Below are 16,839 nucleotides of genomic sequence, written 5' to 3'. Positions count from 1 at the left end.
GTTTGTGAAAATTGCCACACCAATGAGGCTACATTGGCCTTCTGTGAATTTTACATCAGTACATGACAATACAAAAACAATTAGACACTTGTTTATAAATAATTATCGTTAAAGAAATAAATGTAAACTCTGTCTTTGAGATTCTGGTAGGGTATGAGGATTCCATGTGCTACAACCACAGCCTCTAAACATTGTGGCATTTGTTCAATAGATTCTGTTACTTGGGAATCTCCCTCCACAAATGTTTTTCTCAAGAACACAAAATATCAGGTTTGGTTGCTGAAGAACTATGAAGAAAAAATAATGCACCAGTCATGATCTTTGGCTGAATGTGCATGTTAAGGGAACAATGGTATATGCTGACCTTCAAAAAGACTTTCTGCATTCTTTTCCATATTAAGTCAGGCATTGCTTTGCAGATAGACAGCATGTGGAGTTGCCTGAATGAAAGTCTGTAGCTTGGGCTCTGCAGTGTCCATATCATAGCATTTATTGTTCAGATTTCTCTCAGTAGGTAGCACTCAAGATCAATGGTGTCACTCATCAACACTTTAGGTCTATTGACTTTGTTGGACAACAACACAAGCAACCAGATTGCAATAACCATATAAGTATCCACTTCATTTGCAGCCATTGTTATAGGGCAATTTGAAGTGGGACTCATTTGAAAAACCTATGTCACGCCTCATGGCATACCACTTATGATGTTTTCATACTCACTGCAGGCTGCTGCATTTGTAACTTATTGTCACTGGAAGCTGAAACAACAATGTGTGTACCTCCAGTCTGATGTCACTCTAGAAAGCACTGAACCATCAACGCATACTGGTTTACACTAGTGGAAGTGTTCCAATACTGAACCAACACTGTTCACAAAGCTTTATGGCCTGTTGCAGCCATACAGAAGAGATAGTGGCCACTCCAAATGGTGGTCTCATTGTGTAGTCCACTACCCACTTGGTGCTGCACATAACCTTCTTCTAACCATTGTTTTCACCCCCCCCCCCTCTCTCTCTCTCTCTCTCTCTCTCTCTCTCTCTCTCTCTCTCTCTCTCTCACTCACTCACTTCAGTTCTATTAGCCCAATGATGAAGATCAGATGCATCTTCTTTCTTATCAACAATTCATCATAAATTGCTTTACAGAAGCTTTAATTCACCATTATATGAAAATCAAACAATAGAAAATCTGGAAAGAAATGACAACAATGTAAAAAGGATAGTTTGTTCACAGAACCGGAATCAGATATTAAATTGTAACACATTTCCAGAGGCAGATGTGGACTATGACTGCAATTTATTGGCTGTGAACTGTAGATTAAAAATGAAGAAATTACATAAAGGTAAGATTTAAGGAGATGGGACATGGATAAGTGAAAGAACCAGAGGTTGTTGATAGTTTCAGAGGGAGCATTAGGAAATGATTGACAACAAGAGGGGAAAGGAATACAGCAGAAGATGAATGGGTAGCTCTGAGAGATTAAACAGTGAAGGCAGCAGATCCTCAAATAGGTAAACAGACAAGGTCTGGCAGAAGTCCTTGGATAACACAGGAAATATTGAATTTAATTGATGAAAGGAGAAAATATAAAAATCGTAAATAAAGCAGGCAAAAGGGAATACAAACATCTAAAGAGAGAGAGAGAGAGAGAGAGAGAGAGAGAGAGAGAGAGAGAGAGAGAGAGATTGACAGGAAGTGCAAAATGGCTAAGTAGGAATGGCTAGAGGACAACTATAAAGATTTAGAAACATATATCACTGGGAGAAAGATGGATAACACTGACAGCAAAATTAAAGAGGCCTTTGTAGAAAAGAGAAGCAGCTGTATGAATAAACTCAGATGGGTGACCAGACCTAATCAAAGAAAGGGACATTGAAAGGTGTAAGGAGGGTCTACACAAAGGAAATTTACTTGAAGGCGATACTATATAAATGAAAGATGACATAGAGGAAGATGAGATGGGAGATGGGGTACTGCAAGATGAATTTGACAGAGCATTGCATACTCCATCACAACTAATGATAGCAATGGGAGAGGCAGCCATGACAGAACTCTTCCATCTGGTGTGCAATATGTAAGAGGAAGGTGATATACATTCAGACTTGAAGAAAAATACTGTAATTTCCATTCCAAAGAAAGCGGGTGCTAAAAAGTGAGAATTGTAGGAACCAAGAAACACACAAAACCACTCCAAGTAAGGAAAATATGACTTTATTCACAAACCTTTCAACAATAATAGAAATAGCCTTTCATGACTTCACACATAACAAGACAAAACAATCATACAGGAGGTGCAGCATAAACGATACCCAGAACAACTGATGTGAGCAGTACAAACTAAAAGAATATAGTGAGAGTGAGTCAGTGTTTTTCCACAAGTATATAGGTGTGAGTCACCGGTAGATGGCACAGCGGAGACCATGCCATGTGCACATTTCCTACAGGTGGCCTCTAGTGGCTGGCCCACACTGATACAGTTGGCAGTTGATGTAAGTACACATGCAAGGTGACACTCCACTTGATGCACTTACACTTACACACACTAGTAGCAGGATACAGCATGAATATTACCAAACTATCAGTTTAATAAGCCATAGTTGCAAAATACTAACATGAATTCTTTACAGAAGAAAACAAAAACTGGTAGAAGCCAATCTCGGGAAAGATCAGTTTGTATTCCATAGGAATGCAAGAACACATAAGGCAATACTGACCCTATGATCTTTCTTAGAAGATAGCTTATGGAAAAGCAAACTTACATTTATAGCATCTGTGGACTTAGAGAAAGCTTTTGACATTGTTAACTAGAATACTCTCTTTAGAACTCTGAAGGAAGTAGGGGTAAAATACAGGGAACAAAAGGCTATTTACAACTTGTACAGAAACCAGATGGCAGTTATGAGTCAAGGGGGCATGAAAGGGAAGCAGTGGTTGAGAAGGGAGATAGGCACAGTTGTAGACTATCCCTGATGTTGTTCAATCTGTACATTGGTCTAGCAGTAAAGGACACCAAAGAAAAATTTGGAGTAGGTATTAAAGTCCAGAGAGAAGAAATAAAAACTTTGAGGTTTGCTGATGACATTGTGATTCTGACAGAAACAACAAAGGACTTAGAAGAACAGTTGAAAGTAATAGACAGGTCTTGAAAGGAGAGTATCAGAAGAGCATCTACAAAAGCAAAACAAGGATAATGGAATGTAGTTGAATTAAAATAGGCGATGCTAAGGGAACTGGATTAGGAAATGAGACACTTAAAGTAGTAGATGAGTTTTGTTATAAGGGGAGCAAAATCACTGATGATGGTCCAAGTAGAGAGGATATAAAATGTAGACTGGCAGTGTCAAGAAAAATGTTTCTGAAGAAGAGAAATTTGTTAATGTTGAGTATAGTTTTAAATGTTCATAAGTCTTTTCTGAAATGATTTGTATTGAGTGTAGCAATGTATGGAAGTGAAGCATGGACAATAAACAGTTTATACAAAAAGAGAATGGAAGCTTTTGAAGTGTGGAGCTACAGAAGAATGCTGAAGATTAGATGGGCAGATCACATAAATAGTGTGGAAATACTACACAGGATTGGGGAGAAAAGAAAATTGTGGCACAACCTGACTAGAAGACGGGATCGGTTGACAGGACACAATCTGAGACATCAAGGGACCACCAATTTAGTGTTGGAGGAAAGTGTGGGGAGCTCAAAATTATAGGAAGAGGTCAAGAAATGAACACAGTAAGCAGATTCAGAAGGATGTAGGCTGCAGCAGTTATTCAGAGATGAAGAGTTTTGCACAGGATAGAGTAGCTTGGTAGCTTGGAGAGCTGCATCAAACCAGTCTTTCGACTTATGGCAACAACAACAACAACAAGAGTTTGCTACTCACCACACTGAGGAGGTGTTCATTGGCAGACAGACATATTGAAAACATGCTTCTAGATGTTATCAGCTATTAGATCAATACCTTTATCCTCTCTCTGTCTGTCTGTCTGTCTGTCTCTCTCTCTCTCTCTCTCTCTCTCTCTCACACACACACACACACACACACACACACACACACACACACACACACACACACAACTACTACTTCATCTGAGGTCAGCAGCAATAGTACAGAAGAGTTGTGGGGCAGAATCAGGAGTGGGAGGAGAAGAGGGAGGGGTTGCAGGGTAGGGGTGAGGGAAGATGCTAGTTCTGCCTGTGGGAGTGTGTAGGAGGATGATGGGGACAAAATAGTAGGCTACTAGGTGCAACAAAGAGATGCTGTGCTTGGTAGGGCAACAGAGAGAGAAGGGGGAAGTACCACGCAGGTGAGTTAATTATGGAGAAGGGATGTGTAGGGCGGGAGAGGAAGCAGGTAAGGCAATAGGCAGGTAGAGAGAGGACAGGGACTAGAGAATTTTAGCCAAGGAGGTTTCAGTTTTTTCAATGTGCCTGCCCACCACTCAGTCAGTACCTTCTCTCTGTGATGAGTGGTGATCCATCGTTTTCATATAACTGTTAGTACCTGAAACTCTATAGATACTTTGTCATATGCAGTATTTATATAAATGTGATTGAAAAATTGCTATTCAAGGTTATGTATACTTACTGTATTTGTGAAAAAAAGGGTATAAAATACAGAGAAGAGAGACACCAAATTGTCTTTAGTGTCCTCTGAATTTTATTAATGAAAATATGAGATTTTTGTTCCCATACCACCATTCTGGATGAAATTAAATGTTTATAGCATTCTAAATCCCAAAACAGAGAGAGGGGCTACTGGGACTGAATGTAATGACATTTACTATGAAATATATGTAAGAATGTTATATGAGGTGATTCTGTGGTGCTGCTACAAACTTTCAGGGATGATGTGTGAAGGATAAACGTATCAATTTGAGGTAAGGGACCCTAGTTAGGAAATGACCAAGATGAAAGTGATATGCAAAAACTGTTCTGATACTTCTAACAGTGGAACACAGATCTTGGTACTCTTGTTACTAAGAGTATAAGGTGGGCAACTTCCAGATGTGGTACCAAAGACAAAAACAAGACAAAAAGTCTAGTAAACATGAGCTCTAAAATGCATACCTCAAGAGCTATGAGTGCTAGTTCAACTTCAATGCAGTGAAACACATCTCTTCTACTGCAATCTCTTTGGTTTCCAAATTTTTGGAGGAGGTAGTATGGACCAAAACAAAATAAAACAAAAAAAAAACTCTGGTAAATATGGGCTCCAAAATGCATATCTTAGGAGCTATGGGCATGTGTTCAGTGGAAGATATGTGCTTCACCACAGTGAACATGAACAAGCACTCATAGGTCTCAAGGTTTGCATTCTAGAGCCAATATTGACTGGACTTTTTTTCTTGTTTTGGTTCATACTACCTCCTCCAAAACTATTGTAACCAAAGAACTTGCAGTAGAAGAGATATGTTTCATAGTATTAAAGATGAAAATGCTCATCGCTCTTGAGGTATGCATTTTAGTTGACTTGTTTCTTTGCTTTGGTCCATACTACTGCCTCTGAAAGTTGCCTACCCTACAATCTTAACAGCAACAGTGGTTCATATATTCCTTTGTCATAGATATTAGAATGACTTTGGTTATGACTTTCGACTCAGTCTTTTCCAGACCAGAGTCCTCATATCACACTGTTACATTTACCCTTCTCCATCATCCATAAAATTCTGTAACATCATCACAGAATGGCATATTCCCCTAGGCACTCAGCTGCCTGGAGTTATACTGCTTATTGGGAACTGCATGTCTCAACCAACAGTGCCCCATTTCTCAACAACTCAACACACTTTAAGTTGCCAGCAATGCTCTTTAGTCTTCACAATGTGCAAGTGTAGCTATAGTAGAGGAAGTACTGTATGATGTCCACTGCTTCTGTCATTGAAGACAATACCTGAAATGAAAGAGGAAGATGGTGACATTAGAAGTTGGAATGCATGTACTTGGACTCTGACAACCACCATCAATAAAGCAGCTGAACTTATGAGTGTGTCAGGGAGATGCACAAAAAATGTGAATGTAGTATCATAAAGTAATGTGAATGTAGTATCATGCAGTACATGAGGTAATACTCAGGATGCTTGAGCAATTTTTATTTCTTTCTTTTACTTTTCATTTCATTCAACTCTGTTAAGTTACCCACATCCTTCAGCTCCTGCAATAATATGCAGCTGCTCTACAAAACTAAAAGCAATCTACCTGACTGAAATAAGGTTGTAAACACTAACATAAGAGCTAACAGGAAAACAAATGTAATACAAACATTAAGACATTTTTAATTAATTTACACACAATGTTTAATAAATCTCTTAATGAAGAGCTTTTACCTATTACTTGATACAAAATATTTACATAACTTTGGAACTCTGAGAGATTACTATCAGTTGTCTACATAACAGTATTGGAAAATTTAAAACCTATTTCATTATTATGTTTTTTTAGTGGTAATCAGAATTTACATCCCAAGTCTAGGGTCTCTGATGAAGAAGAATGAAATAAAGTTTATGTCGCAGTTAACTAACAAGTGTAATTATAGTTACCATGATCTCCTGTGAGTATGATAATTGTATTGTTTTTCCAATTATGGGAGTTAAGTTCTTTCAGCAACTGTCCAATAAGGTCATCAATATATGACGTTGCTGCATAGTAACTCTGCCGTATTAATTTTGATGTCTCATCTGTAAAATATGACGTCGTGTTCAGCTGTTACTTTTGACATATACAAAAACCAGAACACTGAAGTAACTAACTATACATTTCATTAGCTTTTGTTTAAAACTTATTGTGTTTTGTAATTATTCATGCTTTTCTAATGTTGATTATTAACGTGCATGAAATCAAAAGAACAATGTTTAAAGACTGAAAAAGAGGATGCTAACGTAAAGTTTATTACATTTTCAACAGTTGGTTCATTATTATTATTATTATTATTATTATTATTATTATTATCATCAAGACATTAAACTGAAATGAAGCTTTCTTGCAACTGTTTTCATAGATATGATCACAGGATTTCATTTCATCCCTCAATATATCTAGTTCAGTCTTCTTCTAAAAAACTGCAGTGTCTCAGGCTAGCAATTTAAGACTTCTCAGTAAACTGTTCCACTACATAGTGAAAATGTAGAGCCGCAGACAGGCACAACAAAAAGACTGCTAAACAAGTAAGCATTTGGGCAAAAAGCCTTCTTCTGAATTAGACAAACACACACGACACACACACACACACACACACACACACACACACACACACACACACAGATTTGCAAATGCAGCTCTCACACACATCCACTGTCTGTGGTTGTTGAGGCCAGACCTGGTCTGGCCTTCGCACCCTCAAAGCCAGAAACAATGGTCAAATGTGTGTGTGTGTGTGTGTGTGTGTGTGTGTGTGTGTGTGTGTGTGTGTGCGTGTGTGTGTGTGTCAAGTTGTCTCTGCTGTACATATACTTTGATGCTGGATATCGGAAAGTGATCCAAAAACTTATTTAAAATCCAAACATTACATTTCTGGAAAAGGTTTCCTTATCAGCCCCCCCCCAACCCCCCTCCCACATCCCCCCCACACCACCCCACCACACTGTCTTAGCTAGTAGCCTTTCCACCGTTTTGCTAACCATTGATGTTGATCCAACTGGCCTGTCAAGATACTTGGGTACTGCACATCCCAGTCAGAGCATATTGCATATACTGTGAGGTTAATTTTCACACATTCCATAGTATTTTGTATGCATTGAGGGTAAACAAATAGCAGGGTATTCTTTCTTTGTTGTCCCACATACATACATACCAAATAAAAATGCAGCCTGGAGAAAATTTTCCAGCTGATAATGAAAAGCTGATATAAGTAACAATATCAAAATAACTAGTTTAAAGCTTCTTCAAGGTAGCAAATGCTCCTGAGGTTCTTAAGCACTGTGCAGGACTACCAATCATTCTTACCAAAAGCTGATACTGATAATCTTTGTCTTCCAGCACATAACCAATAATAATCCTGAAAAGTATTTACATGTGAATTTGCATACATCACATGAAATATTTCAGATGACTCCTCTTTGAAGAAGTAGAGCATACAGTGTTTGTGCCAAGATAGGAAACTGTAACAAATTGTACAAGAAATCAAAGACTAGTATAAGAAAGAAGAAATAGAGACAAATTTCCAGGGGTAATAATATTCTATCATAGATTAAATAAGGTGGAGTGGTCTATAGATCATAGTATTTCACACTCTGAAAATTTTGCTACTTTCCTGGAAAAATTCCTGCTCGTTTTTAATGAAACTTTCCCCCTTACTATAAGTAAAGTGGATTACTGAAGGAATAAAAATCTCGAGTGCAAGAAAAAGACGGCTACACAGGGAACTAAAACATAATAAAAGTCCTGATTTTGTTACCTATGTAAAAGATTACAAAAATATTTTTAAAAAAGCTGTAAAGGCAGCCAAAGAGCTCGCAAATGATAGATTTATATTGGATAGTGAAAACAAATCAAAGGCATTATGGTCAGTGATCAAAGCTGAAACACGTGCCACAGGTAGAGGCCACGATATTTCTGAAGTCAAGGCAGAGGATAAAAATATTGTAAATCCTGCTCAAATTTCTGAATTCTTTAATGAATTATTTATAATTGTAAACAAATCTAATGTCAATGTAGCAGAGTATCCAGACACAGTAAATTTCTTCAATGGTGAGCAACTTGACCTTGAATTTTTCAGTACCTTTACAAAAACTACAGTAACAGATATAGAAAATGTGATACTGTCACTAAAAAGTAAAACATCAGCAGGATGGGAAAACAGTCTCTAAAATAATTGTGTAGCCACTAACTACAATAGTTAACTAGTCCCTTCAATAAGGGTATTTTCCAGGAACACTGAAGTATGCAGTAGTTAAGCCACTATTCAAAAAGGCACAAAAGAACACATGGGCAACTATCGTCCAGTCTCTCTTCTTCCATCATTGTAAAAAATATTTGAGAAAGTAGTCACCATAAAAATTCAAAAATACATAGAAAAATTTAAAATAATTTCAAAAAATCAGTATGGATTTCAAGAAGGCAAAACCACAATATCTGCTATAAATAATTTTGTTGATAAAATTAGCTCATCTCTAGACAACTCACTGCATGCCACAGGAATTTTTTGCGACCTAACAAAGGCCGTTGATAGTGTAAATCACTCCTTGGTACTTTGTGAACTGGAAAAGTATGGAATTAGGGGCACAGTATTAGAATGGTTTAAATCCTATTTTACCAAGTGAAGACAAAGAGTGGGTATAACATCAGATAGAGGAACTTATACTTCAGAATTGAAAACCATTTCACAAGGTGTACCCCAAGGTTCTATTTGAGGTCCCATTCTGTTTTTGTTTTACATAAATGATCTGCCACTTCATATTGAGTGCCACTCAGTTTTATTTGCAGATGAGACATCTTTAATCATTGAAAGTAACATCACAGATCCAATTCCACAAACTGTATTAAATACTCTAGAAAACTTAGATACCTGATTTGATTTAAATGGGTTAAAATTAAACATGGAAAAGACTCAGTTAATGCAATTGAAAACAAAACAAGCAAAATTAAATGCTATTCAGGTCATTCACAGAAACCAGGATTTGCAGGAAGCTGGGTGTGTGAAATTCCTAGGAATGCAACTAGATAAAAATCTATCATGGAGGTCACACATACAGTACCTTTCAAATAAATTAAATAGCCTAGCATATGCAATGAAAATATTGTACAATGCTACCAGTATGGGCATAAGAAAAGTAGTATATCACAGCTACTTTGCGTCAGTAATAAGGTATGGAATTGTATTTTGGGGTACCTCAAACAATATGTGTTGAATACTAAAACTTCAGAAAGCCATCATTAGAAATATGTACAATGTAGGGTGAAGAAAATCATGACGCCCACTCTTAAAAAATCTGAATATACTAAGTGTTCCTTCACTATACATATATGAGCTGATTATCTTTGCACATAGTAACCCTGATTTATTAATAGCAAATCATTTTCAACATGATTACAACACCAGAAATCAAAATAACTTTATGCTGCCTACCCACCGTTTAAAACTTTATGCTCAAACTCGGCATTATATGGGTTTGAAAATTTATAACAAATTGAAAGGAAGAGAATTGCTCAGCATAAATTTAGAAACACTGAAGAAATCCTTATGTGAGAAACTAGTTCAGAAATGTTACTATTCAGTAGAAGAAATCATAAACGACAACATGAAAATTTGAGCAGGAGAGAGCAAATACTTAGGACTGATAATGTTAAAAGTTTGCTACTTTTGAAGAAAAATTATTAACTGCTTAATTAAGTAATTATTCAGCACTGTATATTACTGATATTATAAGGAAAATTGTAAACCAGTTTTTGTGTTTTGACAAGTCTCCTGTACTTTTAAGTCAATGGCTTGAAATTGTATGTAATGAGGCAATAAACTTCTATTTCTACTTCTATATTGGAATTCACTTATCCATTCACACATTGTGTTTCAGAAATCACATAATAAAGGAGAGTGTTCAGGAATGTGAAACATGTTATATTTTAACAGGTGGAAGGAACACCTTCTGGCTAATTTTGTGAATCAAAACAACGATTTAAGACTAGTGCTTAATTACTCACATTGATAATAATGGCAACTTCATCTTGATAACTTTTTCATATTTTATATTAGGAGAAAAAGAGGTAATATGAAAAAAAATCCTCTACTCCTTCTCCTACATTATTCAGCTATTATTTAATCTAATGCTCCAAACAAAACATTTAGTTAGAACATACTGCTATCATATGTCTGTATAATTTATGTTCGTGAGTCTAAGTATAATGATGAATTGTTCTGCCTCCACCCTTTTTTGTTTTTTTTTTTCTATTTTCTGCCTGATGTTCACCAACAACCTGTTATAGATGTTTCCAGCACAGTATAAAACTGTGTTCGAAACCCTACAAATGGATGCAAGAGATAAACATTCTATATGAAAATGTACAGGGTGTCCCAGAAATTGTGTGACAAACTTTGAGGGTTTGTAGAGGGTGTACAACTCAAGAATAGGAAGCCAGGTATGGAAACATCATCTAACAACACTACAGAGCACCGAAGTTATAGACACTGGTGTCTGCCATTAGGCCATCTCTTTGGCAGCACACATGACTTTGTATGCTGATGAAAATAGGCAGAATGCCTCACAGTGTTGTTTGTTATTAAGTTATCATGACTGATTGGCATGGTCGCCAGTGGAGAAGACGGAGCTAGCTGCTGCATAGAAAGACCTTGTCTCCTATGAATGTGATGCTCTGTTGACTCGTTCGATGATAATTCCAGACCCAGATTCCCATCTGCAGGTTATTTTTTCCTTGAACCCTATAAAATCTGCAATGTGTTTTGGTCTACAGGAGAAAAATAAACTGCAGATGGAAACCTGTGTCTGAAACATCAAAAAATAACACGTTATAATGACAACAAAGAAAAGTCAGACAGCATAGAAAAGAGACAAAAGAGTAGTTTTTATTATTCCTAATATGTAACATGCTGCAAACATCATCCAACAGACAAACAGAGATTTGCATTCACAGGAGACATTTCCTGTATATACAGCAGTTAGTTCCATATTCTCCAATGGCAATTCTGGTAATCAGTCATGATCACTGAATAACAACTACATTGTGAAACGTTCTGCATATGATCCCTCAGCACGCAGTCACATTTGCAGCTATAGGGATGGCCTAATGGCAGGCACCAGCATCATTGGGTGATGTTTCCCATCCTCAATTTGTTCCTCAAGACATCCTCTACAGTCCCTTGAAGTTTGTCACAACATTATTGGGACACTCTACGCATAAAAATGGTGTATTGCCAGTATTTGTTTAAGGTGGTTCACTGACATATATCATTTTAATTTTTCTCATGGAATGACTATTAACAAAGGTCACTAAGCGATTTAGAACTTAAAAACCTAAATAATATGAATGAATCACAATGAAATGTTTTTATAAACAAACTCTCATATGATCTAAAAAGGGAATGGTCCATCCTGACATGTTGAAACCTGCCCTGAAATTTTTTCTGCAGGAAGAATATGATGAAGAAAATGCTCTGTCAAAATTTTAGCAGCTAATTCACACTACAAGTATTTTTAAAACCAAATCTTGAAGTTACTCATTTTTATGGCATGAAGAACCACTGATAACTGTGGTTTGTACAGCCCTTCCCATCTAGCATTTGATCACTTGTGGAGTACTAACATCCAGAAATTAAAGAATCTAAACTATACAAAAAAAAAAAAAGTTTTGAATAATGGGCAGTTCGTATCAACAACCAAATTATCACATATGTAATACTTACAAAGGCAACAAGCACAGGAAAATAAATCAAGGCAGTGTTTGATGTTACATTACAGATGACTTCCACCAGTCATAACTTTAATTTATTGAAATGCAATATTGCTTACACACACACCATTTTATAACAGTTTCTGCAGCACAGTTGTTTTGATTATTTTTAATAGTGCATATAATTTTAGTAACAATGAAACATTTCCTTGTTTATTGCTTGTAGTTGTTATGATAAGGTGAAGTGTCTTTAGAATGACAGAAACAAACATTTTTCTTACACCAGCAATACCTGACAAAAGAAAAATTAATCCGGCATGTCATAGTTATTACTGGTTTTATTCAGACTGCATTGTTGTGGATTAAGAAATGGTTGTTGTCCTGCTTATTGTGCTGCATAGTGATTATACTTAAAACAATTCATAAAATGTGCCAGTGCAAAATGACATTGCACAAAACTGAAATTTAAAAATACCATTCTCCTGATAAACTTCAAGTGACACAGAGCGACTGTGAATTATATTGTTAGGTTAGGTGGGCTGCCAGAGTAATGCACGTCATCAACAGTTCCCATCTCTCTGTATCTCCTCCATGTCTGAACAACACCACTTTTGTTCACTCTGAGACGCCAGGATGCTTCCCTTGTTGACAGCCCTTCCTCACACAAAGTAATGTTGTGGATGTGATCAAACTGTGCTATTGATCATCTAGACATGGATGAACTACAGACAACATGAGCTATGTACCTCCTTTCTGGTGGAATGGCTGGAACTGATCAGCTGTCGGACCCCTCCATCTAATAGGTGCTGTTCAGTCATGGTTGTTTACATCTTTGTGTGGGTTTAGTGACATATCTGTACAGTCAAAGGGACAGTGTCTGTGATACAATATCCACAGTCAACAGCTATCTTCAGGAGTTCTGGGAATTGGGGCGGTGCAAAACTTTTTTTGATGTGTATATTTAGATGCATTATACCCAAAAACAGGTTTGATGTATTTATAACACGCTTAAGATTCATTGATGCACACAACCCATTTTGAGCGCAAGCAAAATGATCCTTCAGCTCCAACACAAAATTTACTGACAACTGTAAAATGTTGTACAGTATTAGAGGATGTGCATGTATTGATGCATTTTTGGTATCATTTTGTGGTAAATTCAGATTCAAAATGTACTTATTCATTCCAGACAAACTATGCCAGTATGGCTTAGAAATCATGTGCCTCACTGTTGCTCGCACTGGTTACCGTTTAATGTTTATATTTGCACAAAAAGGGATTCAGATGGATAAAATCTAAGTTCAATCGCAAAAAAATTAAAAAATAACTCAGGCTGTGATTAGACCAGTTAAACCAATTGAACATACTAACCACAGTATTAATGCAGACAGCTGGATTAGCTCAACTGCATTAGCAACATATCTCAAATCAAATGGACCAATGTATAAGAGCATGTTGAAAAAAGAAGTAAAAGAGAAATTATGGAAGAATTCTATTGATAGGAAGTGCAAAATGGCTACGCAGAGCTGGCTACAGGACAAATGTAAGGCTGTACAGGCATACATCAATAGCAGTATGATAGATACTGCCTATAGGAAAATAAAAGAGATCTTTGGAAAAAAGAGAACCGCTTCTACGAATATCAAGAGTTCGGATGGAAAACGAGTTCTAAGCAAAAATGCGAAAGCAGAATGGTGGAAGGAGTATACAGATGGTCTATACAAGGGCAATGTACTTGAGGGCAATAGTATGGAAGTGGAAGAGGACATAGGTGAAGATGAAATGTTAGATTTCATACCGTGTGAAGAATTTGGCAAAGCACTGAAAGACCTAAGTCGAAACAAGACAATATTCCATTAGAACCACTGACAGCTTTGGGAGGGCCCATCCCTGACAAAACTCTATCATCTAGTGAGCAAGACATGCGAGACAGGCAAAATACTCTCAGATTTCAAGATGAATATAATAATTCAAAATCCATACAAAGCAGGTTTTGACAGGTGTGAAAATCATTGAACTATTAGTTTAATGAGTCATGGCTGCAAAATACTAACATGAATTCTTTACAGATGAAGGGAAAAACTGGTAGAAGCCAACCCCTGTAACAACCAGTTTGGATTCCGTAGAAATGTTGGAGGCAATACTGATCCTATGGCTTCTCTTAGACGATAGATTAAGGAAAGGTAAATCTACATTTCTAGCACTTGTAGACTTAGAGAAGGCTTTTGACGATGTTGATTGGAGTACTCTCTTTCAAATTCTGAAGGTGGCAGGGGTAAAACACACGTAGCAAAAGGCTATTTACAGTTTGTACAGAAACCAGATTGCAGTTATAAGAGTTGATGTGCATGAAAGGGAAGCAATGGTTGGGAAGGGAGTGAGACAGGGTTGTAGCCTATCCCTGATGTTATTCAATCTGTAAATTGAGCGAGCAGTAAAGGAAACAAAAGAAAAATCTGGAGTAGGAATATAACCCATGGAGAAGAAATTAAAACTTTGAGGTTTGTCAATGACAAAGTAATTCTGTTAGAGACAGCAAAGGACCTGGAAGCAGAGCTGAATGGAATGGACAGTATCTTGAAAGGAGGATACAAGATCAAAAAATGTGGATGATGAAATGTAGTCGAATTAAATCAAGTGATACTGAGGGACCCCCCATGAACCATGGACCTTGCCGTGGGTGGGGAGGCTTGCGTGCCTCAGCGATACAGATAGCCGTACCATAGATACAACCACAACGGAGGGGTATCTGTTGGGAGGCCAGACAAACGTGTGGTTCCTGAAGAGGAGCAGCAGCCTTTTCAGTAGTTGCAAGGGCAACAGTCTGGATGATTGACTGATCTGGCCTTGTAGCAATAACCAAAACGGCCTTGCTGTGCTGGTACTGCGAATGGCTGAAAGCAAGGGGAAACTACAGCCATCATTTTTCCTGAGGGCATGCAGCTTTACTGTATGATTAAATGATGATGGCGTCCTCTTGGGTAAAATATTCCGGAGGTAAAATAGTCCCCCATTCGGATCTCCGGGCGGGGACTACTCAAGAGGATGTCGTTATCAGGAGAAAGAAAACTGGTGTTCTACGGATCGGAGCGTGGAATGTCAGATCCCTTAATCGGGCAGGTGGGTTAGAAAATTTAAAAAGGGAAATGGATAGGTTAAAGTTAGATATAGTGGGAATTAGTGAAGTTCGGTGGCAGGATGAACAAGACTTTTGGTCAGGCGAATACAGGGTTATAAATACAAAATCAAATAGGGGTAATGCGGGAGTAGGTTTAATAATGAATAGGAAAATAGGAATGAGCGTAAGCTACTACAAACAGCATAGTGAATGCATTATTGTGGCCAAGATAGATACGAAGCCCACACCTACTACAGTAGTAGAAGTTTATATGAGAACTAGCTCTGCAGATGACGAAGAAATTGAAGAAATGTATGATGAAATAAAAGAAATTATTCAGATAGTGAAGTGAGACGAAAATTTAATGGTCATGGGTGACTGGAATTCAAGTGTAGGAAAAGGGAGAGAAGGAAACATAGTAGGTGAATATGGATTGGGGCTAAGAAATGAAAGAGGAAGCCGCCTGGTAGAATTTTGCACAGAGCACAACTTAATCATAGCTAACACTTGGTTTGAGAATCACGAAAGAAGGTTGTATACATGAAAGAACCCTGGAGATACTAAAAGGTCTCAGATAGATTATATAATGGTAAAACAGAGATTTAGGAACCAGGTTTTAAATTGTAAGACATTTCCAGGGGCAGATCTGGACTCTGACCACAACCTATTGGTTATGACCTGTAGATTAAAACTGAAGAAACTGCAAAAAGGTGGAAATTTAAGGAGATGGAACCTGGATAAACTGAAAGAACCAGAGGTTGTACAGAGTTTCAGGGAGAGCATAAGGGAAAAATTGACAGGAATGGGGGAGAGAAATACAGTAGAAGAAGAATGGATAGCTTTGAGGGATGAAGTAGTGAAGGCAGCAGAGGATCAAGTAGGTAAAAAGATGTGGGCTAGTAGAAATCCTTGGGTAACAGAAGAAATATTGAATTTAATTGATGAAAGGACAAAATATAAAAATGCAGTAAATGAAGCAGGCAAAATGGAATACAAACATCTCAAAAATGAGATCGACAGGAAATATGGCTAAGCAGGGATGGCTAGAGGACAAATGTAAGGATGTAGAGGCTTATCTCACTAGGGGTAAGATAGATACTGTCTACAGGAAAATTAAAGAGACCTTTGGAGAAAAGAGAACCACTTGTATGAAAATCAAGAGCTCAGATGGAAACACAGTTCTAAGCAAAGAAGGGAAAGCAGAAATGTGGAAGGAGTATATAGAGGGTCTATACAAGGGCGATGTACTTGAGGACAATATTATGGAAATGGAAGAGGATGTAGATGAAGATGAAATGGGATATACGAGACTGCGTGAAGAATTTGACAGAGCACTGAAAGACCTGAGTCGAAACAAGGCCCCCGGAGTAGACAACATTCCATTGGAA

At 37.4% G+C, this 16,839-nt stretch overlaps 1 protein-coding gene across 4 annotated transcripts in view; it reads right to left on the bottom strand.

Annotated features, from left to right (window-relative positions):
* The window catches only part of LOC126356330 (iduronate 2-sulfatase), a 181,127-nt gene that overhangs the window by 35,600 nt on the left and 128,688 nt on the right, over positions 1-16,839 (bottom strand). For 2 of the 4 annotated variants that reach the window (XM_050007311.1, XM_050007309.1), the window contains one exon: positions 6,534-6,671. The exons of the other annotated variants lie outside the window; for them this stretch is intronic. In XM_050007311.1, coding sequence (XP_049863268.1) covers positions 6,534-6,671 — 138 coding nt within the window. The remainder of the gene's footprint in view (positions 1-6,533; positions 6,672-16,839) is intronic. 4 annotated transcript variants of the gene reach the window in all.

The sequence above is a fragment of the Schistocerca gregaria genome, chromosome 3 (genome assembly GCF_023897955.1).
Source record: "Schistocerca gregaria isolate iqSchGreg1 chromosome 3, iqSchGreg1.2, whole genome shotgun sequence".
Classification (NCBI taxonomy): Eukaryota; Metazoa; Arthropoda; class Insecta; order Orthoptera; family Acrididae; genus Schistocerca; species Schistocerca gregaria.
This window is presented reverse-complemented; position numbering and strand designations above follow the sequence as displayed.